This window comes from Salvelinus namaycush, chromosome 12, assembly GCF_016432855.1.
Source record: "Salvelinus namaycush isolate Seneca chromosome 12, SaNama_1.0, whole genome shotgun sequence".
NCBI classification, from domain to species: Eukaryota; Metazoa; Chordata; class Actinopteri; order Salmoniformes; family Salmonidae; genus Salvelinus; species Salvelinus namaycush.
In genome coordinates this window covers 16406922-16433547 of record NC_052318.1, presented here as the reverse complement: position 1 = coordinate 16433547, position 26626 = coordinate 16406922, and the positions used below count along the sequence as shown (strand labels likewise).

At 46.9% G+C, this 26626-nt stretch overlaps 1 protein-coding gene across 1 annotated transcript in view; it reads left to right on the top strand.

Annotated features, from left to right (window-relative positions):
- The window catches only part of LOC120056781 (kin of IRRE-like protein 3), a 163259-nt gene that overhangs the window by 46926 nt on the left and 89707 nt on the right, over positions 1-26626 (top strand). Inside the window, exons 4-5 of the mRNA XM_039004987.1 lie at positions 11710-11867; positions 14036-14186. Coding sequence (XP_038860915.1) covers positions 11710-11867; positions 14036-14186 — 309 coding nt within the window. The remainder of the gene's footprint in view (positions 1-11709; positions 11868-14035; positions 14187-26626) is intronic.

The following is a 26626-nucleotide window of genomic DNA, read 5'->3' as shown; positions in this document are numbered from 1 at the left end:
CCAACACAAAACAAGCCACCTATATATGATTCTCAATCAGGGACAACGATTGACAGCTGTCTCTGATTGAGAACCATATCAGGCTGAACATAGAAACAGACGAACTAGACACACAACATAGAATTCCCACCCAGCTCACGTCCTGACCAACACTAAACAAGCAAAACACATAAGAACTCTGGTCAGGACGTTACAGTACCCCCCCCCCCCTGAGGTGCGGACTCCGAACGCACCCCTAAAACTCAAGGGGAGGGTCTGGGTGGGCATCTGTCCGCGGTGGCGGCTCCGGCGGTGGACGAGGACACCACTCCACCACTGTCTTTGTCCCCCTCCTTAGCGTCCTTTGAGTGGCGACCCTCGCCCACGACCTTGGCCTAAGAATCCTCCCCAAGGCCCCCACCTGATTTAGGAGGTAGCTCAGGACAGAGAGGTAGCTCAGGACAGAGAGGTAGCTCAGGACAGAGAGGTAGCTCAGGACAGAGAGGTAGCTCAGGACAGAGAGGCAGCTCAGGACAGAGAGGCAACTCCGGACAGAGTGGCAGCTCCGGACTGAGTGGCAGCTCCGGACTGAGTGGCAGCTCCGGACTGAGTGGCAGCTCCGGACTGAGTGGCAGCTCATGACTGGAGGGCAGCTCATGACTGGAGGGCAGCTCATGACTGGAGGGCAGCTCATGACTGGAGGGCAGCTCATGACTGGAGGGCAGCTCATGACTGGAGGGCAGCTCATGACTGTAGGGCAGCTCATGACTGTAGGGCAGCTTATGACTGTAGGGCAGCTCTGGCAGCTCCTGACTGGCTGGCGGCTCTGGCAGCTCCTGACTGGCTGGCGGCTCTGGCAGCTCCTGACTGGCTGGCGGCTCTGGCAGCTCCTGACTGGCTGGCGGCTCTGGCAGCTCCTGACTGGCTGGCGTCTCTGGCAGCTCCTGACTGGCTGGCGTCTCTGGCAGCTCCTGACTGGCTGGCGTCTCTGGCAGCTCCTGACTGGCTGGCGTCTCTGGCAGCTCCTGACTGGCTGGCGTCTCTGGCGGCTCCTGACTGGCTGGCGTCTCTGGCGGCTCCTGACTGGCTGGCGTCTCTGGCGGCTCCTGACTGGCTGGCGTCTCTGGCGGCTCCTGACTGGCTGGCGTCTCTGGCGGCTCCTGACTGGCTGGCGGCTCTGACGGCTCCTGACTGACGGACGGCTCTAGCGGCTCCTGACTGACGGACGGCTCTAATGGCTCGGGACAGACGGGCGGCTCTAATGGCTCGTGGCAGACAGATGGCTCAGATGGCGCTAGGCAGACAGATGGCTCAGACGGCGCTGGGCAGACGGATGGCTCAGATGGCGCTGGGCAGACGGATGGCTCAGACGGCGCTGGGCAGACGGATGGCTCAGACGGCGCTGGGCAGACGGATGGCTCAGACGGCGCTGGGCAGACGGATGGCTCAGACGGCGCTGGGCAGACGGATGGCTCAGACGGCGCTGGGCAGACGGATGGCTCAGACGGCGCTGGGCAGACGGATGGCTCAGACGGCGCTGGGCAGACGGATGGCTCAGATGGTGCTGGGCAGGCAGGCAGCTCAGACGGCGCTGGGCAGACGAGCAGTGCAGGCGGCGTTGAGCAGACGAGCAGTGCAGGCAGTTCAGACGGCGCTGGGCAGGCAGGCAGCTCAGACGGCGCTGGACAGACGAGCAGTGCAGGCGGCGTTGAGCAGACGAGCAGTGCAGGCAGTTCAGACGGCGCTGGGCAGGCAGGCAGCTCAGACGGCGCTGGACAGACGAGCAGGGCAGACGGCGTTGGGCAGACGGCCGACTCTGACCTGCTGAGGTGCACAGTAGGCCTGGTGCGTGGTGCCGGAACTGGTGGTACCGGACTGGAGACACGCACCTCAAGGCTAGTGCGGGGAGCAGGAACAGGGCACACTGGACTCTCGATGCGCACTATAGGCCTGGTGCGTGGTACCGGCACTGGTGGTACCGGGCTGAGGGCACGCACCTCAGGGCGAGTGCGGGGAGAAGGAACAGTGCGTACAGGGCTCTGGAGACGCACAGGAGGCTTGGTGCGTGGTGCCGGAACTGGAGGTACTGGGCTGGAGACACGCACCACAGGGAGAGTGCGTGGAGGAGGAACAGGGCTCTGGAGACGCACTGGAAGCCTGGTGCGTGGTGTAGGCACTGGTGGTACTGGGCTGGGGCGGGAAGGTGGCGCCGGATATACCGGACCGTGCAGGCGTACTGGCTCCCTTGAGCACTGAGCCTGCCCAACCTTACCTGGTTGCATGCTCCCCGTAGCCCGTCCAGTGCGGGGAGGTGGAATAACCCGCACTGGGCTGTGTTGGCGAACCGGGGACACCATGCGTAAGGCTGGTGCCATGTACACCGGCCCAAGGAGACGTACTGGAGGCCAGATATGTAGAGCCGGCTTCATGGCACTTGGCTCAATGCTCACTCTAGCCCGGCTAGTGCGGGGAGGTGGAATAACCCGCACCGGGCTATGAACACGTACAGGAGACACCATGCGCTCTACTGCGTAACACGGTGTCTGCCCGTACTCTCGCTCTCCACGGTAAGCCCGGGAAGTTGGCGCAGGTCTCCTACCTGACTTCGCCACACTACCCTTTAGCCCCCCCCCGAAGAAATTTTTGGGTGAGCCTCTCGGGCTTCCAGCCGCTCTGCCTTGCTAGCGCCTCATAATGCCGCCTCTCCGCTTTAGATGCCTCCAGCTCCGCTTTTGGGCGGCGACACTCCTCTGGCTCTGCCCAGGGTCCTTCTCCGTCCAGAATCTCCTCCCATGTCCATTCCTCCTTGAACCACTGCTGCTGTCGCTGCTGCCCGTTAACCCGCTGCTTGATCCGGGTTTGGTGGGTGGTTCTGTAACAGCTTTCTTCCTGGGATGAAGGAGAGGACCAAAATGCAGCGCAGTTAGTGTTCAACATGTTTAATTAAACCATAAACGATGAACATTAACAAACATTACAAAACAACAAACGTGAAAGCCGAGACAGTCCTATCTGGTGCAGAACACAAACACAGAGACAGGAAATAACCACCCACAATCCCCAACACAAAACAAGCCACCTATATATGATTCTCAATCAGGGACAACGATTGACAGCTGTCTCTGATTGAGAACCATATCAGGCTGAACATAGAAACAGACGAACTAGACACACAACATAGAATTCCCACCCAGCTCACGTCCTGACCAACACTAAACAAGCAAAACACATAAGAACTCTGGTCAGGACGTTACAGAACGTGCAGACTTTTTTTCTTTAAATTATTGTTTTATGTAGGATGCTACATTTTTGACGAGTTGCAATTGTAAGTAGGCCTAATAAAAAAAATCCTACTTCTATTAGGCTGTTAAGCCTCATAGCCTACCCCAGCCAGTTAAGTTATTTTATATAGGTCTAAGCTCTGAAGAAATAGACTCCAATTAAGCCCTCTTGTTGTTTGTAAAGTCAAATTAAAATTATTGTTGAAATGAATTGCTCGACTGGTGTAGGTTTTCTCCATCTGTTGGTGTGCAATACTGTATTTTCAGCACCAGCCACTGTTCACCTCCTACTGATTGCACTGCGGTTGCCGCCAGTTGTTTTTTAAATTTAACCTTTATTTAACTAGGCAAGTCAGGTAAGAACAAATTCTTATTCACAATCATGGCCTACCCCGGCCAAACCCGGATGACGCTGGGCCAATTGTGCTCCGTCCTATGGGACTCCCAATCATGGTCGGATGTGATACAGCCTGTATTCGAACCAGGGACTGTAGTAATGCCTCTTGCACTGAGATGCAGTGCCTTAGACCGCTGCGCCACTCGGGAGCCATGACCAATATATATATTATATACTGTATATATTTTCCCCCCAGAACATTAACCGTGTGTAGGTAGATGTGGAAAGGTAGATACAAATGATTTGTTGCAAGTTGGGGAGGGGGGGCTATTAGACAATTAGACAATTCTTTAGTAAAGGTTGAATAGTCTATTCAGCCAACAGCCCATCCTAGAAACGTTGCTAGCAGAATTCACAGCCTGCTACGCTTGTGAAAAACTAATAATAATACTTTTCCCCTGTCCACTTGTTAAAGATTCCAATTGATAAAGTGTTTTTAGCCACAATCGGCCCCAACCCCAATTAATACATTTGGGCACAGTTGATAACGTGCTGGACTTCAGGCTAGACTGTAGGGGGTCGATACCTGCTCCCTGCTTGTTTCATTACATTATTATGCCGGTCTCAGAGCAAATAGCCTGGATTGTTACTCCCATCTCCATCCTCGCCCTCTTCCATGCATCATTCTCCGAGTGGCTCGCTTGTGGGTGTGCTGGCAGGATATGGCAGCACTATTCGGTTGTGCGTCAAGGATTCACCATAGCAAGTTTGTATGAAGGTCTGCCATATGGTCTGGCAAATAGTAATATGCTCTAAACCGCTCTGGTGACAAACAAACTTTGCTTCCCTGTTTTCAATCGTCCACATGGCTGGGAGAACCTCCTCAAATTAATGCAGATGAAGGGAGTTGATATGCATAGGAAGTGTAGTGTACTGTTTTATTCTGTATATATGAATTACAAATCAGCCTTTACTTGTTTCTAGTCATGTTTCTAGTCTATTGCATAGTTAGAATGTGGAATCATTGATGTCCCAGGAGCAGGAGTGGTAAACACTGTTGAAGTGTATAATGGTAATACATACATGCAGACACAGAATCATTCAAAGAATGGAGTTTGATACACCTGGTATTGGATATGACTGGGAAAAAACTTGCTAAATAGCGATTTTCGTAAATGTACTTTATGACAAAATAATATGCACAATCGTTTGTCTGCATTAACTAACATATTCCTCTCAATTGTAAATTTTTTGCTTGACTCGTTATGATGTAATAATTACTTACATTTGCTTCCACCGTAATGTTTTTGTCAGACATCTTTGCTGAAGAAAGTCACCAGCGACAGGTGGCATAACGTCAAATTCGTCATTGGAACCATCATTGGAACCATCAACCGTCATTGGAACTCAACATGATTGGTTCCAATGACGAATTTGACGTTATGCCACCTGTCGCTGGTGACAGCTGGGTTCCCAAATTCATAATGAGTGCTCTAACTCCCCCCTGCAGTGGTCTGGAGCACTGAGCAACCATTACGTTTCACTGAGCAACCATTACGAACACAGGCTGTAAAACAGTGATCACTAAGGTTATTACAGAAAACACCAGACTGATACCTATCAGGATTATTTGTGAGGATAACATTGAGGAGATTAGCATTTCTGGGTGTTGGAGTCATTCCTTGTGGGATTGGTGATAATCTGAGAAAGATTTAGCGAATCCCATTACTTTAGGACTTGGTCAGGTGGTTTAATAGGTCACCTAGCAGGACAAATTCAGACTTAGTGTAAGGGGCCAGGAGAGCTTAGGGCAGGTAGGGTACAGGCCGGTGCTGATGGAGGACGATAACACCCAGCAACAGTCAACAAAGAGCTATTTGAAAGTTTAATTCTTAAAACCAGCAAATAAAATTGTTTGGGGACAGTCTTGGTGGAGACAACAGAGCACTGAAGGTGATCCTTGGTAAAGATTGCCACTCTCCCACCTTTGGAATATCTGTCTTGTCGAAAAAGGTTATAACCAGAAAGGTTAACACCAGTATTCAAAACACTCTTTCTTATCCATGTCTCAGTAATGACCAACACATCTGGATTGGAGCTGTGAACCCATACTTTCAATTTATCCATTTTAGGTAATAAGCTTCTAGTGTTAACGTTCAGAAAACCCAGGCTTTTACGAGAGCAGAAATCAGTGATGCAGATTTCAGAGCGCAAGTCAGAATTGGAGCTAGCAATTGTAGATGGGCCAGGGTGTACATGCACATTTCCAGATATCATCAACAGTAATACAATCTGATGTCATTGTAATGTTTTTACGGATAAACCCAGTAAAACAGATGATTCACTTTTCCTCCTAATTAAAACGTGGCTAATGGCAGTTGACACCTTTAAATGTATTTTGCAGTAATAAATTGATAATTGCTTTACATCTGTCATGGATTCACATGGGAGGGAGGGGATGCATGGCCACAAGTCTTTCTCTGTCTTTTTCTCCCTGCTTCGTATTTGGCACAACAAATCCTTACCTTCATGAGAGACTGAAATTTTTGACACCTTTAAATGTATTTTGCAGTAATAAATTGATAATTGCTTTACATCTGTCATGGATTCACATGGGAGGGAGGGGATGCATGGCCACAAGTCTTTCTCTGTCTTTTTCTCGCTGCTTCGTATTTGGCACAACAAATCCTTACCTTCATGAGAGACTGAAATTTTTGACACCTTTAAATGTATTTTGCAGTAATAAATTGATAATTGCTTTACATCTGTCATGGATTCACATGGGAGGGAGGGGATGCATGGCCACAAGTCTTTCTCTGTCTTTTTAAGAAATAATGTCTTAATTCTCCTCCTTTCTCCTCTTGCCTGTGCATCAGTTGACACTGTGCCCCTCAGGAGTCTCCAGCCAGAGCGGTGAAACAAATTGTTCCTTATAATTGTTCCTTATCTTGGGCTCTGGGACCCGTTACATTCCCATATAAATTAAGCATAGTTTAATTAACTTCAGTGGCATCTCTCTTATCTGGGGAGGGAACATTCACTAAGGCACGGTGTGACGGTGTGACAGTCAAACTCTGGCAAGTCACCCTGCTATGACGTGCAGAGACACAAATGGACTGCTGAATTGTATTGCCGATCTCCTGTAGTGTCATTTGTTGGCGGTGGCGACATAGTACTCACTCGTTCAATTAGATTTCAATTGATTTGTTTACGGCAAAGTAATTGTCATTCTATTTCGGACCAAATGCCCCAGGGTGGGCCCTGTCTAAGCTAGTGAAGGGCTACAGTGGCATAGATCAACGCTGGGAAAGTGGAGGGAAAAGCCTTAAAGATCCACATTAGGGGGAACAGCAGCACTCTACTGCTCCACGGCCGTTGTTATTGTTTTAGTTTTGTTGACTAAGCAGAGGTGGGGAGTGCTAGGGGAGCGTCACGCATCAAGGTAAAAACAAATGCTGCACATATGCTGCTATTCTATCGCTCTAGCAATGATGTCCGAATGGAAAAAATCTGTGTTCGTTCTTCCAGTAACTTCTTTGTTGTTGTAATATCGCAAACGGACATGGCAGTTTCAACATTAAGGATTCCAGCTTCAAGAGGAGGGAGAGACCTTAGAGGAGGGAGAGAACGTTCAAGAAGGATACACTGAGAGCTCTGAAAATGTGTGCTGAGTGCATGCAAACAGCTGACATGAAGAAGAGGATTGATTAAGTCATCCATCTTAAAGTTCCAAAAGTGAGAGGGCGATGGCAAAGGCACAAACGTGGTACCGCCAGTGAACCCGCCATGAAGGTGATTAATCCACCCCGGCCGCCAATTCCTGTGAGACGGGCATCTTAAGATCTCAGAACAAGATCCAGGTACAGTTGAAAATGGGTCACATTTTCCCTAAGCTGTCCTTCCCCTCTGGTTTTTTTTCTGAAATGAAATTGCTCTATTTTCCCTCCTTTCCCCATCTACAGAACTGAATGACTTTGGTCCCTCCCAAGGGGTCAGTGAATCAAGCGTAGAGAAAGAAAATGTAATTCAGTGACAAAGAACCAAGCCCTAGCGTGGATAGAGAGAAAGAGAGAGAGGATGGTAGAGAGAGAAGGGGGAGAGAGGAGACTTCCAGCACCCAGCGACAGTAATTAAAGTAGGGGGTGATTAGTCCTCCTCTGTGTAGGCCAGCTCATGAGAAATCTATTGACTGGCCACGTTAAATCATCAATTTGGAACCATTAGACCATGCCACATTCACAAACATGTCGGTAATGATGATGGGTTGAGCCTCTGCGGGGTTACTGGAGAGAAGGCCCTCATGTTTTTCTCTCTTTCTCCCCCCCCATTCTCTCCCTCTCCCCCTCTCCTCCTTTTCTCTCTCCCTCTACTTCTGTCTTTCTCTCTGAGGTCTAACTTGGCTTTGAAGGCCAAACATCACTGCTGATGTTGTGAATTAGGCCCATGTAATGAGTCACACGGTATTAGCTTCTTTGCCGACCCATTGCAAAAATGCCGGCCTGTGCCCTCAGCTCTGACATGACGGACGACTTGTTAACACAACACAAGACCTGGGAGGGTGGGATGGTGAACTCACTGCACTGGTCAGGATTTTATGCAGAGCTCCCAACATAGAATTAGAGATTTAATAGGATCTTTATGGGTCCCAAGGCCTGTTGCTTAGCTGGTTCACACCTCCAAGGTCTGTTGCTTAGCTGGTTCACACCTCCAAGGTCTGTTGCTTAGCTGGTTCACACCTCCAAGGTCTGTTGCTTAGCTGGTTCACACCTCCAAGGTCTGTTGCTTAGCTGGTTCACACCCCCAAGGACTGTTGCTTAGCTGGTTCACACCCCCAAGGCCTGTTGCTTAGCTGGTTCACACCCCCAAGGTATGTTGCTTAGCTGGTTCACGCACTCAAAGTGTGTGTTGTTGGTGTATCCCAGTGCCAGCTCATATCAAGTCTGAGGTTGTGTCCCAAATGGAACCCTATTCCCTATTCCCAAAAGTAGTCCACTTTAGTAAGGAATAGGATGCCATTTAGGACTTAGGCTGAGAAAAGGAAGCCGACAGCACAAAGAGCCAGGCAGGCAGGCAAGGACAGATGGCTACCAGTAGCGGCTTGTTTAGTGCTCAGATAATAATGTAAATGTGCCTGTTTGTGATATGTTGTGCCAGTGACAGCTGTAGTGTGTCTTGATTTAGCATCACAGAGCGAGAGATATTGAAAATGGTCCTCCTGTATTGCACCAGTCAGAACAGAAAGGAGCTCCTTGAATTATTCACAGCATCCAGGCTGCTTCTCAAATGGCACCCTTTTCCCTGTATAGTGCACTACTTTTGAACAGAGCTTTTTGGGCCCTGATCAAAAGTAGTGCACTAAATAGGGAATAGGGTGCCATTTGGGACACAGCCCAAGAGAGATTGAAAGCAAACCAAATGCAGCTTGCCAACCTGACATTATTGCCTTCTCGCTTTTCTCATTAGGGAAGAAATAAAAATGTGTGAAGAAAAATGTTCTTCCAACTTCACAGTACAACACAGGGCAACCAGTGTTTTACAATCTGATCCTTGTCAATAACAAACAATAACAAATCTAGTCCCCCAGTAAGATACAGATGGCATAATTACCGTGGAAACTCGGGGAGGAAAACTCTGGTAATTGCCTCATCATGACTTGATTTTAGAGTACTGTTTCTTTTTAAAGATACATAACTCTTGACTGGTACTCCACCATTGCATCACCTTCATGAAATGACTTCAAGTGACTTACAATTCCAAAATATGAACATTTATTCTCACTGTATCCATTCAAGCTGTGAGTGATGTTTCACTTTTAACATTTCAGATATTCATGCAATGTCTTCATATTCAGATTGTAAAAGATGAAAAAAATGCAATGTGCAGATTTTGGTCAAGGTGAAGGTTGTTGAAACCTTTCAGTATTTACTCTTTCACTTTTTCAATTCTTCCTAAGGTTACTTAACAGTATTCATTATTTTCCCTTTGAAAGTCGCCTTTAGTATTCTTTTGATGATTAAGCTTTCATTGGAACTACTTCAAAGCTGTAAAGTTGAATGACTCTTTGATGCGCCCTATAATATCTCATTGTGGCCTTTCAATACGTATTGGCTTCTCCATTCTTTCCTCTCCTGTTCTCCCCCTCTCTTTTTAAATATCTCTGAAAACAAGTTCACTGATATTTCCACTTATATTTATGGGGGGTTAGACGAAAAACCATTCAGACTCTCATAGCTCCACGGTTCCTCAAACTGGAGGGAAACTTGATCAGTTCTAGATAGGTAACACTATCAGATAAATGACAATATCCTTCTTCCTCACACACTGATCTGAACCGAGCAAGGTTGACAATGTGCGAGGAGATATGAGTACCTAAAAAAAGATAGACCAACATTGCTCATAAAGCACTTTGCCACTATGGAACGGTATTGCTCACTGTGGAACTGTCATCCTTTCAATGGCCGTATTGTGGAAGATAAGAACGGAAGTGGTATTGGCTGCAGCACGGTCACTCTCACAACAGGCAGACACCTCTTTGGAGAATTCCATTCTACCTTCTCCGCCTCCTCTGGCCCCCAGAAGTCAGAAGTGTTCTCTTGCTCTACGAGTCGCAATGTAACTGTGCTGAACAAAGATGGCCGACAAAGGTGAAAGGGCTTGCCAGGGCTCTAATCAGTTCTCCCCAACTGTGAGGGATGAGTAATGAGCAAAGGGGCCAAGTCCAGGCCCTAATGAAGCCAGCTAGCTCCCTCGAACTCCACCTTCATCAAATTATCTTCTCTTTAACTCTCCTGCTGCTGCCGCCGTTTGTCTGCATGTGGCGAGCTAGCAAGCTATACTGTACCTCTCGCCTGAATTACCCATGGGAGGGAAGGAAAATGTATGACGCTAATGAAGTGAACGCAGCGAAGGCAGTAGAGGTGGTGGAAGGCGACGGTAGTGGTGAACAATGTGTAAGTATGGAATTGAGGTGGTGGTGATGATGATATGCCTTGTTTTGTATCTGTTTCAGGTAATATGTTACATATGAAGTGCATGGAAGTGCATATTAAGCATGTTAAGGAGTGAGAGAGAGAGCATTTACATATGCTGCTTTCTCTCGCTCTCTCTCTCTCCCTCACTCTCTTTCTTCCAAGCACTCAGGATGTGCCAGCTGCATGTTGCCTTTGATTCAGGCTTGCTCCAGATCTGCTCTCTAATGAGCTGAGTGCTCAATCAATAATTCACTGGAGTTTGAATAAAATTGAGGGTGATCAGAGCTGGTTTCAAACAAGAAAGTAATCAGTGCCATTCACAAGCTTGGATTCGGCCAAGCTCTCCCCAACTAGCTACCTTCTTTCCTTTCTGCCTTCCTTTCTTTCTTTTGTTCCCCGTTTCTCCTGCATGAACGGAGGCAGACTCTCCAGTTTCTGCTTCCTCTTTTGCCTCAATATGTCATCGCTCACCTGTGGGAAGTGTCAGAACCCCACTGGGCACAGACGTCAATTCAATGTCTATTCCACTTTGGTTCAGCATAATTTCATTGAAATGATGTGGAAACAACTTTGATTCAACCAGTGTGTGCCCAGTGGGAAGAGACCACACAAAGCAGCAGCAAGGTTGAGGATGATGGTGTATAACCTCTATGCAACACAAAGTGTAAACATATTCTTACCAATTCATGTGTATTTGAAATGTAGGCTACTTGTTGAAAACAAATATGGTGTACAATATTTTGATTAGCACTATATTGAATTTACATAATGCAGCCTCCATGCTGCTCAGAAATTAAGCGTATTTTATTCTAGATTTTTGTATCAGACTGAAACGTCAGAGGTGTTAACCTGAGTTGGCATACAATGGCATAGCAATGCCTCTTAAATTGATAGTTAATCGAAATTGCAAAACAACATATTGATTTCCTTTTATACTTGCGTTGGTTTTGGGGCAAATATTGGCCAGGTCAACGAAATGAATCATGGATTGCTGTTTTACCTTGTCCATAAACTGCTTACAGGGTAAGAAAACCAATATGTCATTTAGGTGAACTACTAAGCCTTTAACTGCTCTACAACAGTACACATTTTACAGAATGCAATGCAATTGAACTAAATTCATCTTTATCGTCCCCCACAGTTCCCCCTGAAGACCCTGTGATTGTGGGGGCTCCCGTGGTGAGTCTAAGAGCCGGCGACCCCCTCAACTTGACATGCCACGCCGACAATGCCAAGCCTGCTGCCTCCATCATCTGGATCCGCAACGGGCAGGTCCTGAATGGCGCCATGTACTCTAAGGTATGGGGGGGTTGCATTTTTGTCCCCGCCCCAGTTTTATAATTTCCCTGTAGGTGTGGTTTGGGCTAGTTTTGATTGATCTCTGTGCTGACCTGACTCTTTCAAAAGGACAGCTCTATTTGTACGTATTGGAGCGAATACATGGGTAGCCCCGACCGAGACTCAAACCTGGGTCCAACGACTGCCAACTGAACAGCTTAGCCATTACACCAAGAAATTCAAACTGGATTAAGTTCGCTACACTATCCCCTTCCTACAAAAAGAGTGCCCCACACTTCTTTATCTCAAGTCCCTCATGCCCAGGCATGCCTTTGATGACCTCACAGTAGCATTACCCCACTTCTGACACCAATGTAGAGAATTCAGGGCGTTGCTCTGACCATAACTGCAGCAAATGTCAACTCAACACCTTAGCTGAAAACTATAAAAACTATTCAACTATAAAAAGTGCACACACTCAAATTAAGTTTGCATAAATAAATTGATTGTGCACTTCAAATGTGTCCTTTGGCCCTTGATAAGAGGTGTGCTCTCTCGTCCCTCAATTGGAGGAATCCTTCCCCCTCTTCCTATCTTCCTCTCTGCTGCTGCATTCACTCTTCTCTTCCTCCACACAGCTGTCCTAAAAAAGGTCTCGCTCTGTCAATTTAATGACAGCTGAGATTTTTAATTTGATCCACAGGGCAAGATGGAGCACTCACGTCGCACTTTCAACATGACGAAAAAAGAGAAAGCATTCCATCACTCTACATTATGGATGTGTTCTTGGGCAATTTGTTCACTTTGTCAGCCCTGGGTAGGAAATGGAGAAAGTGAGAGGCGCATTTAAAGAAGCGGTCCCATGACAATCTCGCAGTGTAATCTTGCTTGTTCCAGGGTGAGTCTAACCCAAACAAACCCACTGGAGAGCGCTCCCTTCACTCAATTTAAACCTAGAAATTAGACAGAGGCAAGCCACTTAGACGTGTATATTATTGTATCAGGATTTGGAGGGGCAATGTATAGTTACTTTGTAAGTACTTAGTATCAACATCTGTATAGCATATTTGATATGTATCACATTTGATACTGATTACATCATATAGCAGATGCTCATATCCAGAGCAATTTACAGGATTCATTAGGGTTAAGTGCTCAAGGACACATCGACAGATTTTGAATCTAGTCAGTTAGGGGATTCAAACCAGCGACCTTTCAGTTACTGGCCCAATGCTCTTAACTGCTAGGCTACCTGCCACCCATCATGTCATATTATTTACATGTCACACTGTTAGGATGTAAAGTCCTTTTGATTCTTCTCAATCTGGTAACAGCTTCATTTAAATGCATCAGGAGAAAATATTTTGGAGAAAGAGAACCAATATGTTTAATCTTTATCCCATGATGAGTCTGGGTTTTGGATTCACATACTTTGAGTCATATCATGACATGACGTGGCATATCAAGGCATTCAGATTGAGAAGGCAAACGATAGAAAGACGACTGATCCCATCTGTCCAGTATGACATGCAGGTTAACGTGAATTGGGATAAGTCTTATCCTGGAGGCAGAACTAAGCAATTTCCACTTAATAGGCCAACTACAAAGTCTAAATATTGTACAGATTCATGAAAACAAAAATGTATTTAAGGTTTGGGTTAGGTATTAGGGTTATCCTTGTGGTTAAGGTTAGGGTTAAGTTTAGGGTTAGGTTTCAAATCAGATCGTATGACTTTGTGGCTGTGCCAGCTAGTGACCACTCTAAAGAGCTGCCCCCAGAACAAGATTCATGATGAGAAATGCTAACCTGCGTATGACATCACAAATCTGTCAATAATGTATACCAATAAACTCTATAACTATGTAATTCCAAATATGTAACTACTATGATATTACTATGTAAGTCAGGGCAAGACATACATGAGATTTATGGAAAAAAAATGCAAAATCCTATAGGTCATACAGTACATACTGTACTGTACTGTAAACCTATTGCTCCCTACATACATACTGTACTGTAGAAGGTTGTACTTGCACTGGCTGTGATATGTGGTTGTCTTATCTAGCTTAGTTACTCTAGTCACACTGGATAAGAATGCTAAATGAACACGAGGTAAATGTAATGAAAGTAAGACATCTTGTAACTGTAATAGCTAGTGATAATCTTTGGTCTTTTAATGATTCCTCAGACACTGTTACGGGATGGGCGAAGGGAGAGCACAGTCAGCACACTCTACCTCTCTGCCTACAACATCGAGACAGGCCAACGGATCACCTGTCGGGCTTCAAACAAGGCAGCGCCCAACGGTAAAGATGCTGTCGTCACCATCGATATCCAACGTGAGTACAGCGTCCCATGACTCACACCATGGAAATGATCTATTCTAGGGTGTTTGGAAGCAATAGTCACGACTGATCTAGGGTGAGATTTTTTTTTGGGGGGGGGGGTGCACTGTGTGAAAACCTACACTACATGATCAAAGGTATGTAGACGACTGCTCATCGAGCATCTCATTCCAAAATCATGGGCACTCCTTTGCTGCTATAACAGCCTCCACTCTTCTGGGAAGGCTTTCCACTAGATGCTGGAACATTGCTGCAGGGACTTGCTTCCATTCAGCCACAAGAGAGTTAGTGAGGTCGGGCACTGACATTGGACGATTAGGCCTGGCTCGAAGTCAGTGTTCCAATTCATCCCAAAGGTGTTCGATGGAGTTGACGTCAGGGCTCTGTGCAGGCCAGTCAAGTTCTTCCACACTAATCTTGACAAACCATTTCTGTATAGACCTCACTTTGTGCACGGGGGCATTGTCATGCTGAAACAGGAAAGGGCCTTCCCCAAACTGTTGCCACAAAGTTGGAAGCACAGAATCGGCTAGAATGTCATTGTATGCTGTAGTGTTAAGATTTTTCTTCACTGGAACTAAGGACCCTAGCTTGAACCATGAAAAACACCCCCAGCCCATTAGTCCTCCGCCACCAAACTTTACAGTCGGCACAATACATTTTTGTTATTTTTTTATTTAACCTTTATTTAACCAGGTAGGCCAGTTGACCACTGCGCCTCCCGGGTGGCGCAGGGTGGCGCAGTGGTCTAGGGCACTGCATCGCAGTGCTAGCTGTGCCACCAGAGTTTCTGGGTTCACGCCCAGGCTCTGTCGCAGCCGGCCGCAACCAGGAGGTCCGTGGGGCGACGCACAATTGGCATAGCGTCGTCCGGGTTAGGGAGGGTTTGGCCGGTAGGGATATCCTTGTCTCAGTATGTAAAAAAAAAAATGTAATAAAATGTATGCACTCTACTGTAAGTCGCTCTGGATAAGAGCGTCTGCTAAATGACTAAAATGTAAATGTAAAATGTTGAGAACAAGTTCTCATTTACAACTGCGACCTGGCCAAGATAAAGCAAAGCAGTGCGACACAAACAACAACACAGAGTTTCACATGGAATAAACAAACGTACAGTCAATAACACAATAGAAAAGTCTATATACAGTGTGTGCAAATGAGATAAGATTAGGGAGGTAAGGCAATAAATAGGCCATAGTGGCGAAATAATTACAAGGTAGCAATTAAACACTGGAGTGATAGATGTGCAGAAGATGAAGGTGCAAGTAGAGATACTGGGGTGCAGAGGAGCAAAAAATAAAAAACAATATGGGGATGAGGTAGTTGGATGGGAAATTTACAGATGGGCTATGTGCAGGTGCAATGATCTGTAAGCTGCTCTGACAGCTGATGCTTAAAGTTAGTGAGGGAGATATGAGTCTCCAGCTTCAGTGATTTTTGCAATTCATTCTGGTCATTGGCAGCAGAGAACTGGAAGGAAAGGCAGCCAAAGGAGAAATTGGCTTTGGGGGTGACCAGTGAAATATACCTGCTGGAGCGTGTGCTACGGGTGGGTGCTGCTATGGTGACCAGTGAGCTGAGATAAGGCGGAGCTTTACCTAGCAATTGGTCACCCCCAAAGCCAATTCCTTTGGCCGCCTCTCCTTCCAGTTCTCTGCTGCCAATGACTGGAACGAACTGCAAAAATCACTAAAGCTGGAGACTCTTACCTCCCTTAATAGTTTGAAGCACCAGCTGTCAGAGCAGCTCACAGATCACTGCACCTGTACATAGCCCATCTGTAAATAGCCCATCCAATCTACCTCATCCTCATACTGTATTTATTTCTGCACATTCTACCATTCCAGTGTTTATTTGCTATGTTGTAATTACTTTGCCACCATGGCCTATTTACTGCCTTACCTCCCTCATCCTACCTCTTTTGCACTTGCTGTATATAGATGTTTCTACTGTATTATTGATTGTATGTTTGTTTATTCCATGTGTAACTCTGTGTTGTTGTATGTGTCAAACTGCTTTGTGTTATCCTGGCCAGGTCGCAGTTGCAAATGAGAACTTGTTCTCAACTAGCCTACCTGATTAAATAAAGGGGAAATAAATAAAATAAAAATTGACAGTCGAAAGCCTTGGCCAGGTTGATGAATACGGCTGCACAGTATTGTCTTTTATCGATGGCGGTTATGATATCGTTTAGGACCTTGAGCGTGGCTGAGGTGCACCCATGACCAGCTCGGAAACCAGATTGCATAGCGGAGAAGTATGGTGGGATTCGAAATGGTCAGTGATCTGTTCGTTAAATTGGCTTTCGAATACCTTAGAACGGCAGGGTAGGATAGATATAGGTCTGTAACAGTTTGGGTCTAGAGTGTCTCCCCCTTTGACGAGGGGGATGACCGCGGCAGCACTCCAATCTTTGGGGATCTCAGACGATACGAAAGAGAGGTTGAACAGGCTAATAATAGGGGTTGCAACAATTGCGGCGGATAATTTTAGAAAGAGAGGGTCCAGATTTTCTAGCCCAGCTGATTTGTAGGGGTTCAGATTTTGCAGCTCTTTCAGAACATCAGGTATCTGGATTTGGTTGAAGGAGAAATGGGGGAGGCTTTGGCAAGTTGCTGTGGGGGGTGCTTATTGAAAATCTGAATTATCGTGGATTTATCGGTGGTGACAATGTTTCCTAGCCTCAGTGCAGTGGGCAGTTGGGAGGAGGTGCTCTTATTCTCCATGGACTTCACAGTGTCCCAGAACTTTTTGGAGTTTGTGCTACAGGATGAACATTTCTGTTTGAAAAAGCTAGCCTTCGCTTTTCTAACTGCCTGTGTATATTGGTTCCTAACTTCCCTGAAAAGTTTGATGCTAATGCAGTACGCCACAGGATGCTTTTGTGCTGGTCAAGGGCAGTCAGGGGCAGGTATTGGGGCAGGTAGCGTTCTTCTCTAGTTCTAGCTGGGTAGAAATTGTTGGAAAGGTGGCATTCTATGATGGTGCCACTCTGAAAGTCACTGAGCTCCTCATTAAGGCCCTTATACTGCCAATGTTTCCTATGGAGATTGCATGGCTGTGTACTCAATTGTATACACCTGCCAGCAACGGGTGTGGCTGAAATAGCCGAATGCGCTCATTTGAAGGGGTGTCCATACTTTTGTATATATGGTGTACATACTATTCATTCACAACAAACAGTTGATATCTGGCTATACTGTTATATTGATCAGAGAGAGAAAAGGCTCTTGTTCCAAAACTCATCCATTGGTCTATCTATCTGACCATTGAAATACTCTATTTATCCTATTTCTACTGCAGAATTCTACCCCTAACATTGCACGTGCTAACCCAATATTTCCAATATTTCTCAACATTATTTATTGGAGTATGCCAGATTGATCCATATTAATTCCGTTGTCCATGGCTGGGTTTTCATAAACATGGTTGAAATGTGAATTCTATGAAATGCAGCACTTCCCATTCAAAGGAAAATTGGTCTGGAAGCACAATGAAAGAGATAATGCATTTGATGAAGATTAACAATGTCACAGTCTTAGCCAATGAAAGGCAATGCTAGTGTTTGCCATTTTATTCTTGCTGTGTGTGTTGCCACTGTGTGCGTTTCTCTTTTTTTCTTTCTGGCGCTCGCCCTGCCACTAATCAAAATACCATCATAAGAGATTCCTTCCGAATAGTGAAAAATGTGCCCCCTCTGTACAAAATTCAATTGTCAGATGATATTATTTGATCACAAAAACCATTTGCCATAAGTTATGGATTTCAAACAAAGGCCTTTCACATCCCTCATAGCTCCTTCAAAGCTATTAAGTATGACTAATATAGCAGAAAATACTATTCAAGGATCCATTACTCTTGACAGCTCCATTCTTCCTAGTGCATTCTTTATATTTTTTGTGTGTCATCCAAAAGGAATCCTTTCCCCAAGCCTGGGCACGGGGAGAGACGAGAGCGCTAACCGATTAGCCGTTGTTGTGTGCACTGTCAGAGAGGGGCTAATCGTTTTGTCATGCAAAACAATGGCGCCGTTTTTTCCTCTCCTTACGCAAGTCAACTGCTGTATGAAAACAAATGTTTGATTCTGCCTTAGCTCTTTCTATCTGGGTAGCCTTGAGTAGCCTGAAATAAAATAAATATGTAGAGTAGAGGGCAGATGCAGCAACACTGGAGCTATAGTTGCTGTATGTCCTTGAATCAATTTGGGTAATAAGGTGAATCTGATACCGATCGTAAGCGGAGCACGTTTGATGGGAATGAACTGCACCAGCGCAGAGTTGAGGACTCCCCCCAATACACCAACAGTGGTTGAACAATATAGTCTCTATTGGAATGCCAAAGCTATTGGAATTAATTCTCCTCAGGATGGAAAAGTGAGAGCCAATCCCCCCCGCCATAACAGATCGAGAAGAGCTTGAGCGATGGGTCTGCCTTTAGCGCTTAGCATTAGCCCGACTGATTTCCCCCCTATATGCTTCTCTCGTTCCACTTTGCATCACATACAGTAGCAAAGGGAGGGGTGGATTGTTGAAGGGGGGAAATAAGAAATAAGCCACAAGCCACAGGCACCCCACCTCAGCAGGTCAGAGTGAGGGGGTGGGAACAGGTGTTGGATGAATAAGTGATAACAGCGCACGGTGAGGTGGATAGGCCGTGATGCTCCTGGAGGTCCTCAGGGAACCACAGACTGCCACCAGGGGCGCCATACTGTCACAGTAGCCAGTTAATATTGATGAGAGGCAGCTGTCAGTTTGGGTGGTGATGGCAGGTGGTGTGAGACGCACACACACAGACACATGCCCCAGAATGCATTGGACAGAAGGGGAGAAGGGGAACATTGGGGAGGTGGGTTAGCACGGGGTCCGTCAAGTCGGCAAAACCAATCACGTCAGGCAATCTCTCACTGCTCACAGGGGTGTTCTAATGGTGCATCAGCTTATTTCTCTTAGCTCTGTCCATTTGAATGTGTTCCTGACCACCTGGATATCTGTGATGATGATCTATGCAGTAGAAATGAGCATACAGGGTTATTTTATAAGCAGGTAGTTAAAAGTTAGCAATTCTAATTGATTTGTAATTACACTTCTGCTTCTTTGAGAATTATTGACACAATGATCACTATGTACAATTTGGCTCCCAATAAGTTACCAATTGTCTTGGAGTATTTGAGTTATGTACCAAAAAGTATCCATTGTTACCACATAGTTTAAGCAGCTAACGACACGAACACACCTACAGCGTCATTGCGCAAAATGGTATGAAGCATAATCTGGATATGTGTGCAACAAAAGTTCAACATTGACCTTCTGCTACCATTTCTGTCAAGCCGTCTACAATTTGATGCATACGTTCGATAAATCCAATGTATGCACAGGGGCACAACTTTCACTGGGGATGCGGGGGACATGAACCGCCCACATTCGAAAATAAAAATGTTGTCCCCCCAGTTGTATCATTGCACTGTGATACAAAAAAAGCGCCATCGCTGTGCTTTAGGACCACGCGAATGCCTCCGAGCTGTCGGGTAGGCTGTTTGGCGGTTTCAGCCGGCTGGATTTAGGCTGTGTGAAGGCAAAGATTCTGACCAGCACAGCGCTGCTGTCTGTGTGTTGTGCTTGTTCTCAGAGTGGTAAAGCAAGCAGAGCAGAAACGGGTTACTCTTTATTTGACTGATGTAGCTGGCAAGATATCTGCTGTTTGACTTGTATTCCCAGTGCTGAGCTAGTAGTGTAACTAACATGTAATGTTAGCTAATGTTTCATCCGCTCTCGAATGAAGTTCTGTCTGAAGAGAATGAACTAGTTAGCTAGCTACTACCTACCACAGCCAGTTCAGCTCTAGCCTGAAGCTATCTGTCAGATAGTAGTTTCTAACAGCTGTTGTGTGTACGGAAATGTTTTGTAGCCTTTTTGTCCCATTTCAACAGAAGTAAATTAAATTGGCTAGTTTTCGCCAGTTAGCGCTAGCCAAAAGTTGGCTAACGTTAGCTAGCTAACTCACTAACTTCAGGTATTATTTTTTCCTCCATCACACTTGACCTGAATCAAATGATGAAATCAGCGATATTCTGTTATGCTGGTGAATGAGGACCCAAAAGCGACTTAATAGAAACCGAGTCTTTATTCCAGTCTTTAATAAACAATGATACTCCTGGATATTATCCTAGGTAAATCCAAAACAGGAAACTGAAATCCTCTCGTCAGTAGAGAGGAACGACTGGAGACGCGACCACAGACTGCAGGTCGCTTCAGGAAGGCACAGGCCGTAGCTGACATAGACACCTGCTCACACGCAGCATCTGAAGAAGGCAAAAACACGACAGGGCGGAACAAGGACACAGAACAGCAAACATCAAACAAGAATCCGACAAGGACAGAAGCGGAAAACAGAGGGAGAAATAGGGACTCTAATCAGAGGGCAAAATAGGGGACAGGTGTGAAAGAGTAAATGAGGTAGTTAGGAGAATGAGAAACAGCTGGGAGCAGGAACGGAACGATAGAGAGAGAGAGCGAGAGAGGGAGAGAGGGAGGGGGAGAGAGAGGGATAGAAAGAGGGAAAGAACCTAATAAGACCAGCAGAGGGAAGCACAGGGACAAGACATGATGATCAAAGACAAAACATGACAGTACCCCCCCACTCACCGAGCGCCTCCTGGCGCACTCGAGGAGGAACCCTGGCGGCAACGAAGGAAATCATCAATCAACGAACGGTCCAGCACGTCCCGAGATGGAACCCAACTCCTCTCCTCAGGACCGTAACCCTCCCAATCCACTAAGTACTGGTGACCACGTCCCCGAGAACGCATGTCCATGATCTTCCGTACCTTGTAAATAGGTGCGCCCTCGACAAGGACGGGGGGGGGGGAGGGAAGACGAACGGGGGCGCGAAGAAAAGGCTTGACACAGGAGACATGGAAGACAGGGTGGACGCGACGAAGATGTCGCGGAAGAAGCAGTCGCACAGCGACAGGATTGACGACCTGAGAGACACGGAACGGACCAATGAACCGCGGAGTCAACTTGCGAGAAGCTGTCGTAAGGGGAAGGTTACGAGTGGAAAGCCACACTCTCTGACCGCGACAATACCTAGGACTGTTAATCCTACGTTTATTAGCGGCTCTCACAGTCTGCGCCCTGTAACGGCAAAGTGCAGACCTGACCCTCCTCCAGGTGCGCTCACAACGTTGGACAAAAGCCTGAGCGGAGGGAACGCTGGACTCGGCGAGCTGGGACGAGAACAGAGGAGGCTGGTACCCAAGACTACTCTGAAACGGAGATAGCCCGGTAGCAGACGAAGGAAGCGAGTTGTGAGCGTACTCAGCCCAGGGGAGCTGTTCTGCCCAAGACGCAGGGTTTCGAAACGAAAGGCTGCGTAATATGCGACCAATCGACTGATTGGCCCTTTCTGCTTGACCGTTAGACTGGGGATGAAACCCGGAAGAGAGACTGACGGAAGCACCAATCAAACGACAGAACTCCCTCCAAAACTGTGACGTGAATTGCGGGCCTCTGTCTGAAACGGCGTCTAACGGGAGGCCATGAATTCTGAACACATTCTCAATGATGATTTGTGCCGTCTCCTTAGCGGAAGGAAGCTTAGCGAGGGGAATGAAATGTGCCGCCTTAGAGAACCTATCGATAACCGTAAGAATCACAGTCTTCCCCGCAGACGAAGGCAGACCGGTAATAAAGTCTAAGGCGATGTGAGACCATGGTCGAGAAGGAATGGGAAGCGGTCTGAGACGACCGGCAGGAGGAGAGTTACCTGACTTAGTCTGCGCGCAGTCCGAACAAGCAGCCACGAAACGGCGCGTGTCCCGCTCCTGAGTAGGCCACCAAAACCGCTGGCGAATAGAAGCAAGCGTACCCCGAACGCCGGGGTGGCCAGCTAACTTGGCAGAGTGAGCCCACTGAAGAACAGCCAGACGAGTAGAGACAGGAACGAACAGAAGGTTACTAGGACAAGCGCGCGGCGACGCAGTGTGAGTGAGTGCTTGCTTTACCTGTCTCTCAATTCCCCAGACAGTCAACCCGACAACACGCCCTTCAGGGAGAATCCCCTCGGGGTCGGTAGAAGCCACAGAAGAACTAAAGAGACGGGATAAGGCATCAGGCTTGGTGTTCTTATTTCCCGGGCGATAGGAAATCACGAACTCGAAACGAGCGAAAAACAACGCCCAACGAGCTTGACGTGCATTAAGTCGTTTGGCAGAACGGATGTACTCAAGGTTCTTATGGTCAGTCCAAACGACAAAAGGGACGGTCGCCCCCTCCAACCACTGTCGCCATTCGCCTATGGCTAAGCGGATGGCGAGCAGTTCGCGGTTACCCACATCATAGTTGCGTTCCGATGGCGACAGGCGATGAGAAAAGTAAGCGCAAGGATGGACCTTATCGTCAGAATGGAAGCGCTGGGACAGAATGGCTCCCACGCCCACCTCTGAAGCGTCAACCTCGACAATGAATTGTTTAGTGACGTCAGGAGTAACAAGGATAGGGGCGGAAGTAAAACGCTTCTTGAGGAGATCAAAAGCTCCCTGGGCGGAACCGGACCACTTAAAGCAAGTCTTGACAGAAGTCAGAGCTGTGAGAGGGGCAGCCACCTGACCGAAATTACGAATGAAACGCCGATAGAAATTAGCGAAACCGAGAAAGCGCTGCAACTCGACACGTGACTTAGGAACGGGCCAATCGCTGACAGCCTGGACCTTAGCGGGATCCATCTGAATGCCTTCAGCGGAAATAACAGAACCGAGAAATGTGACAGAGGAGACATGAAAGGCGCACTTCTCAGCCTTCACGTAGAGACAATTCTCTAAAAGGCGCTGGAGTACACGTCGAACGTGCTGAACATGAATCTCGAGTGACGGTGAAAAAATCAGGATATCGTCAAGGTAAACGAAAACAAAGATGTTCAGCATGTCTCTCAGTACATCATTAACTAATGCCTGAAAGACAGCTGGAGCATTAGCGAGACCGAACGGCAGAACCCGGTATTCAAAATGCCCTAACGGAGTGTTAAACGCCGTTTTCCACTCGTCCCCCTCTCTGATGCGTACGAGATGGTAAGCGTTACGAAGGTCCAACTTAGTAAAGAACCTGGCTCCCTGCAGAATCTCGAAGGCTGACGACATAAGGGGAAGCGGATAACGATTCTTAACCGTTATGTCATTCAGCCCTCGATAATCCACGCAGGGGCGCAGAGTACCGTCCTTCTTCTTAACAAAGAAAAACCCCGCTCCGGCGGGAGAGGAAGAAGGCACCACGGTACCGGCGTCGAGAGAAACAGACAGATAATCCTCGAGAGCCTTACGTTCGGGAGCCGACAGAGAGTATAGTCTACCCCGAGGGGGAGTGGTCCCCGGAAGGAGATCAATACAACAATCATACGACCGGTGAGGAGGAAGAGAGTTGGCTCTGGACCGACTGAAGACCGTGCGCAGATCATGATATTCCTCCGGCACTCCTGTCAAATCACCAGGTTCCTCCTGAGTAGAGGGGACAGAAGAAACAGGAGGGATAGCAGACATTAAACACTTCACATGACAAGAAACGTTCCAGGATAGGATAGAATTACTAGACCAATTAATAGAAGGATTATGACATACTAGCCAGGGATGACCCAAAACAACAGGTGTAAAAGGTGAACGAAAAATCAAAAAGGAAATGGTCTCACTGTGGTTACCAGATACTGTGAGGGTTAAAGGTAGTGTCTCACATCTGATACTGGGGAGAAGGCTACCATCTAAGGCGAACATGGGCGTGGGCTTCCCTAACTGTCTGAGAGGAATGTCATGTTTCCGAGCCCATGCTTCGTCCATAAAACAACCCTCAGCCCCAGAGTCTATCAAGGCACTGCAGGAAGCAGCCGAACCGGTCCAGCGTAGATGGACCGACAAGGTAGTACAGGATCTTGATGGAGAGACCTGAGTAGTAGCGCTCACCAGTAGCCCTCCGCTTACTGATGAGCTCTGGCTTTTACTGGACATGACATGACAAAATGTCCAGCAGAACCGCAATAGAGGCAAAGGCGGTTGGTGATTCTCCGTTCCCTCTCCTTAGTCGAGATGCGAATACCTCCCAGCTGCATGGGCTCAGTCACTGAGCCGGTGGGAGGAGATGGTTGAGATGCGGAGAGGGGAAACACCGTTAACGCGAGCTCTCTTCCACGAGCTCGGTGACGAAGATCTACCCGTCGTTCTATGCGGATGGCGAGTGCAATCAAAGAGTCCACGCTGGAAGGAACCTCCCGGGAGAGAATCTCATCCTTAACCTCAGCGTGGAGTCCCTCCAGAAAACGAGCGAGCAACGCCGGCTCGTTCCAGTCACTGGATGCAGCAAGAGTGCGAAACTCTATAGAGTAATCCGTTATGGATCGATCACCTTGACATAGGGAAGCCAGGGCCCTGGAAGCCTCATTCCCAAAAACTGAACGATCAAAAACCCGTATCATCTCCTCTTTAAAGTTCTGATAAACGTTAGAACACTCAGCCCTTGCCTCCCAGATAGCTGTGCCCCACTCCCGAGCCCGACCAGTAAGGAGTGATATGACGTAAGCGATCCGAGCTCTCTCTCTTGAGTATGTGTTGGGCTGGAGAGAGAACACAATATCACACTGGGTGAGAAAGGAGCGACACTCAGTGGGCTGCCCAGAGTAACATGGTGGGTTATTAACCCTAGGTTCCGGAGACTCGGAAGACCAGGAAGTAGCTGGTGGCACGAGACGAAGACTCTGAAACTGTCCTGAGAGATTGGAGACCTGAGCGGACAGGGTCTCAACGGCATGACGAGCAGCAGACAATTCCTGCTCGTGTCTGCCGAGCATTGCTCCCTGGATCTCGACGGCAGTGTTGCGAGAATCCGTAGTCGCTGGGTCCATTCTTGGTCGGATTCTTCTGTTATGCTGGTGAATGAGGACCCAAAAGCGACTTAATAGAAACCGAGTCTTTATTCCAGTCTTTAATAAACAATGATACTCCTGGATATTATCCTAGGTAAATCCAAAACAGGAAACTGAAATCCTCTCGTCAGTAGAGAGGAACGACTGGAGACGCGACCACAGACTGCAGGTCGCTTCAGGAAGGCACAGGCCGTAGCTGACATAGACACCTGCTCACACGCAGCATCTGAAGAAGGCAAAAACACGACAGGGCGGAACAAGGACACAGAACAGCAAACATCAAACAAGAATCCGACAAGGACAGAAGCGGAAAACAGAGGGAGAAATAGGGACTCTAATCAGAGGGCAAAATAGGGGACAGGTGTGAAAGAGTAAATGAGGTAGTTAGGAGAATGAGAAACAGCTGGGAGCAGGAACGGAACGATAGAGAGAGAGAGCGAGAGAGGGAGAGAGGGAGGGGGAGAGAGAGGGATAGAAAGAGGGAAAGAACCTAATAAGACCAGCAGAGGGAAGCACAGGGACAAGACATGATGATCAAAGACAAAACATGACATATTCTGACGTTTTTTGACAGCGCAATCTGAGTTTTTATTAGAGTCAGTATAGCAATGTAATGTTATTGATCTGTCCGTTTCCCTAGCTAATTCCCTACTTTCACACTGACACAATATTAACAGCTCAACAGCCTACACTGGCATGGTGTACAGTCAGTACAAAACACAATATTGATAATGATGAATGGATACAAATATATTTGAATGCCCAGTCATGTTCATATAATCTCAGACATAAATTACGGCAGTTTAAGACCATCGATAGAACATCCTATATGCCAGAGAAATGTAATATCATTCACTCAGAAATGTAATTCCTCTGCAGTAGGTGTAAAATAGTATTTTAATTGATTTCATTTGAGATTTTTTTTTGTTGAGCAGTCGCAAATATATATATTTCTTCTCATGGCACACGAGACAACTGTGTGATTTGCGCCTGTCTCAGTGGACTAATCCTTCAAGGAGGCCCCGGATGCCCCGGTCAAAGAATATGGGGACTATGGCTCAGATGCACAAGGCACGTCTCTCTCCAGAATGCGCTCTCTCCCGCCATTTCGTGGGTATTCATTGTTTTCATTACTTCATTGTGTGCACTGTTTGATGTGTCTATCAATTCCAAATGACATACATCACCAGTAGTAGCCTTCATTTATCGTTAATTCCCATAATTTCTCATCTGCAATGTTTGTTTATGATCATTTCTGTTATTGCATTCAATGTATTATTATTACAGTCATTTAACTTTCTGATTGTCGGAGTGGACATGTGTTTTGCAGAACTCACAACCTACATTATGTTACATGTTAAAAACATGTTAGATTATGTTTTTATTTCATTCCATTTACGAGTTTTGTCAATTTATTCATTGTCTTTTGTTTGAAACTCTCCTGTCAATGTTGAGTAAGGACACACAAATGATTACGCATATAGAAATAGTCTACCTGGCCTGCGCGCAAATATAGGCCTATAAATGTTGTCACA